A 4,394-nucleotide genomic window follows, 5' to 3' on the forward strand; every position below is an offset into this window, starting at 1 on the left:
CGAGTGGGTGCAAGCCCGTGGTGCCTGGCGATATTCCTTGAAGTGAAATGCGTCGGGCAGAGGTGGTGGCAGGGTCGTGAAGAGAAACAGGACCAGGAGGTTGCCAAGGGCTGGTGTCTGGCGTGCTCTCGTGTTTGGAGGGGTTGTTTTTACCAAGGAAGGGGGGCGGGGTTAGCCTCATCCGTAAGTGAGTGGAGAGAGGCACGGAAGAAAGGGCAGAGGGGCATCGCGCGTGGGAGCGCAGCCGTTGCAGGACACGCTGGCGCGCCCGGGGCGTAAGGAGGCGGCAGAGGCGAACGTAGCTACTGCTACGCCTTGGTGCCGCAGCAGCAGCACCAAAATGGGAGGGCGTGCTGCATGGGCCGGGAATCGAACCCGGGCCTCCCGCGTGGCAGGCGAGAATTCTACCACTGAACCACCCATGCACCCATGGTAGACGCCAACAGAGGCTGGCACAGCGGAACTCGCCACCAGCCGCCGTTCACTGGTCACCGCCTGCCGTGGGTCTCCATCCCACTGGGGCGTCCAGAGAGTCTGGCCCAATGGGGCGAGCAGAAGGGGAGGCTGCCGTCACGTCGAGGGACCTGGGGGGGCGGCGCGGAGGGAGCGCGGAGGGAGAGAGGCCGACTCCTCCCATCTTGCGCTTTCTCTGCCGCCCAGAGCCCAGAGACTGCCCGCCGGGGTCGCCAGGGGAAGGACCAGCCGTGGCCCGCGCGCGAATGCCCGTGTGGGCAGCTGAGCTGTGGCGGGCCTTGCTGAGCGCGGATCCCCGGCCCAGACCCAGAGTTTTTCTTCTGTGTTTGTTTTGTTTTCTTTGTTGTTGTTGTTTCTCCGGCCGGGCTGGCCTTCTCGCTTGTGTCAGCTGCGGGTGGGTGTGGGGGTGGGTGTGTCAGCGTGTCAGCGAGCGGGGGCGGCGATGGGGGACGGGTCTCGCAGCCGCCGCGTGCGGCTCAGAAACGCAGACCAAGTCCGTGGGCGCCTCGCTTCTGCGCTCTGACCCAGGCCACCGGCTCGCACTTGGGGTCCGGCCCCGATGGGCTGGTAGGGAGGCTGGAGCGCGAGAAAGGAGCGGAGGAGCGCTTTGGCAGAGCCGCAGCTGGCTGACCCGGGAGAAGGCGCGCTGGGTGTGGCTGGGACAGCCCAGGCCGCGGCTTCCCGCGTGGGGATGAGGTGTGGTGTGGCGCGGAGCTGTCCCGGCGGGGCCTGGCGTTTGTGGGCGCGTGACGGGGATCTAGGGCTTCCGCTGGTGATTCTTCGTTGGCTGTCTTTCCCGGTACGGCCTCGCCTGCCAGGCTGTGTGCAGGGATCCCGCTGCCTCTGGCCGGCAGGCGTCGGGGCTGCAGGTGGGCCGGCAGGCAGGTGTTAGCGGGAAGGGAGCACAAGTAGCGAGGTGGGATGGGCGACCTGCCTAGGGCGCGGGAGAGGGGAATGCGCAGGCGGGGTCCGAGGGGTCGGAGGAAAGGACAGGAGGTTGGATGGCGTGCCTCTGCTGGGAGAAGTGTGCGCGGCTCCAAGAGCGGGTCGCTGGCTGCTGTTCGGCGGTCAGAAGTTGGAGGGTGAAACCCAGCGGGCTGTGCACGCGGGAGGCCTCTGGGCAGCGCAGCCGCGATTCAAGGCGGCGGGCGGTGGGCGCTGGGCGCTGGGCGCTGGGCGGAGGCCGGTGGGAGGAAGGAGGGAAAAGGAGGAATAGGGGCAGAGTCTGGGCTGCGTCTGTTTGGGCGAGTGAGGAGAAGGCGGGCGGAGGAGATAGGTAGGGAAGAGCGTGGAAGGTGGTCGCGGTCGCTCGCTGTGTGTGGGGCCAGGGAAGAGGGCGTGTGAGGTGGTGGGGAGTGCGTCTGTCCGAAGGGCAATTGGTAGAGGGTCGTGGGCGCTGGCGCATGGTCCTGGGCTGTTTTCTGCGACAGCCGGCGGGTGGGCAGGAAGAAGGGAGGTGCCTGAGAAGCCGCGGCGTTTTGGAGGCTTGCTTCAAGGGGGCTGGAGTTTGGAGAGTGGGCAAGGGCTCAAGTCAGGAACCGACCAAAGGTTCTCCGGGGTTGCGATGGGCTTTGCCCTCCGGCGGGCGGGCCAAAAGGTCGGCTTGTCAGGAGTGGGATTCGAACCCACGCCTCCAGGGGAGACTGCGACCTGAACGCAGCGCCTTAGACCGCTCGGCCATCCTGACGGCGCGTCGGGGCGTGTCGCCGCTGGCCTGGCTGGGACCCCGCGCGAACCCCGGCGCCCTTGGCCGGCGCCTGTCTGGGTTCGGTGCGCAACCGAGGGACCGCGGGGGCGAGTGAACGGAGCCGGCCGGCGTGGGCGTGGACGCCCCCGCGTCCCCACCCCGGACCCAAACGGTCCGCGTCCGGCCGGCCGCCGCCGCCCGCCCCCGCGCCCGCGCCTCCGCTCGCGGAACCCCGCAGGGTGCGCCGCGCACCACGTCCTAGGAGCAGCAGCCTGGCTGTCTCGCCCGCAGCCTCTTCCTGCCGGCGGGATCCCCGCGTTGGAGACGGCAGACAGGGCGCAAGGGGAGGTTCCACGCCGCTCGTGTTCCTGTCGGGGTCCGGCTCCGGGTCCCAGTGGGACCGCAGGGTGCTTTGTTGGGTGTCGGGGCAGGCCGCGCCAACGGTGGCCGGTGGCGGGTGGAGGGCGAGCACGCGCGGGGCCCCTGCGGTGGGGGAGGGGATCAAGGCAGGGCTGGGCATCCGCGGTCGCAGTGGGGTCTGGCGTCCCGGTGACTGTCGCCGTTGTCCTCGTTAGTATAGTGGTGAGTATCCCCGCCTGTCACGCGGGAGACCGGGGTTCGATTCCCCGACGGGGAGGCAGCAGTCCTTTTAGGGCCGCCGCCTCGGACCTCGGACCCAGCCTGCGGGCCCTCCTTCTCCTCCCTCCGCCCTCCAGCTAGTCACAGGGCGCCATCTCGGGCCTGACCTGCCTGGCCCCTTGGCCCTCTGTGCCCTCTGGGCCCCCTTGGCCTCTTCCCTTTTCTTCTCCCCCGCCGCTTGATCGCCACAGCCGGGGAGCCTCCTCTGGCCCCCAGGGCGCCCAGCGAGCTTCCGGCCCAAAGTGGTTGTGGGAAGAGGCTTTCTGCCACCGCACAGGGCCCGGCGGCCGGTGGGAGGCGGAGGAGTTGAGGACCCTGTGGGCGCCGACCGTGTGCCCGCGGGACACCTGGTGGAGAAGGACTCCGGCGGCCCGCGTCGGCGAGGGATCGAGAGCGCCCCCAGAGGCAGAACGGGGGCGGAACGGGGCAGCCGCGCTCGCCTTGCACCGGTGGGGCGCGGGCCGGCCTTTGGCGGGGCCGTGGCAGCGCGGAGCTGCGGGCGGGCAGGCGGACGGACCGGACGTCGGGGCCCTGCTGCGCCCGGGGTGGGCGGCGCGCTGGTGGGAGCCCCGGGCCGGCGTGGCGGGGCTGCCCGCGCCGTGCGGCGTTGGTGGTACATGGTAAAACCCCATCTCTACAAAAATACAAAAATTAGCCAGGCATGATGGCAGGTGCCTGTAATCCCAGCTACTCCAGAGGCTGAGGCAGGAGGAGGCAGATGTTGTAGTGCATGGAAATCTCACCACTGCACTCTAGCCTGGACCACAGAACAAGACTGCATCTAAAAAAAAAAAGAATACTTATTTAGTGTCAAATCCTACTGTAAAATGGCAGAACTGTGTGTGTGTGTTTTGAAAGTGGAAACATGGGCTTCCAGTTATTTTATTATCTCTGTATGTGTATTTATTTATTTATTTATTTATTTATTTATTTATTTATTTATTACTGAGATGAAGTTTCACTCTGTCACCCAGGTTGGAGTGCAATGGCGCAATCTCAACTCATTGCAACCTCCACCTCCCGGGTTCAAATGATTCTCCTGCTTCAGTCTCCCAAGTAGCTGTGATTACAGGGCCTGCCACCACACTCGGCTAATTTTTGTATTTTTAGTAGAGACGGAGTTTCACCATATTGGCCAGACTGGTCTCAAACTCCTGACCTCAGGTGACCCGCCCACCTCAGCCTCCCAAAGTGCTAGTATTATAGTTGTGAGCCACTGTGTCTGCCCTATTATTTATTTTTTAAAGGGTTAGAAGGGGCTTCCTTGTGTTGAAATCTGCTGTTTCCAGAAGAAAAAAATAAACCTGGCCTGTTTTAGGATCTACCTATTTTCTTAAATTTTCCGTTTGATTATGTCACATTTAGCACAGGTGACTCATTTTGGTTTGGTTGGTCTGTTTGGAACTAGTATACAAGCTCAGTTTAGAATGATGGCCTCCAATAACTTTTGTTTTGTTTTCTTGAGGAGTCTCACTCTGTTGCCAGGCTGGAGTGGAGTAGCGCAATCTCAGCTCACTGCAACCACCGCCTTTTGGGTTCAAGGGATTCTTGTGCCTCAACCCCCCGAGTAGCAGGGATTACAGGCACACGCCAC

At 64.1% G+C, this 4,394-nt stretch overlaps 1 protein-coding gene and 3 non-coding genes across 4 annotated transcripts in view; 1 reads left to right on the forward strand and 3 right to left on the reverse strand.

Annotated features, from left to right (window-relative positions):
• Positions 1-2,681, reverse strand: part of LOC115900722 (zinc finger protein 728-like) — a 90,267-nt gene extending 87,586 nt beyond the window's left edge. The window contains 3 exon segments of the mRNA XM_030942317.1: positions 518-862; positions 999-1,531; positions 2,414-2,681. Of these exon segments, the coding sequence (XP_030798177.1) occupies positions 518-862; positions 999-1,531; positions 2,414-2,681 (1,146 nt within the window).
• TRNAG-GCC lies at positions 355-425 on the reverse strand. Its single transcript has one exon. It is a non-coding gene; the product is annotated as a tRNA-Gly (tRNA).
• Positions 2,079-2,161, reverse strand: TRNAL-CAG. The gene has a single exon. It is a non-coding gene; the product is annotated as a tRNA-Leu (tRNA).
• Positions 2,682-2,726: 45 nt separating the features above from the next.
• Positions 2,727-2,798, forward strand: TRNAD-GUC. The gene has a single exon. It is a non-coding gene; the product is annotated as a tRNA-Asp (tRNA).
• The last annotated feature ends 1,596 nt before the right edge of the window (positions 2,799-4,394 follow it).

The sequence above is a fragment of the Rhinopithecus roxellana genome, chromosome 12 (assembly GCF_007565055.1).
Source record: "Rhinopithecus roxellana isolate Shanxi Qingling chromosome 12, ASM756505v1, whole genome shotgun sequence".
In the NCBI taxonomy this organism is placed as follows: Eukaryota; Metazoa; Chordata; class Mammalia; order Primates; family Cercopithecidae; genus Rhinopithecus; species Rhinopithecus roxellana.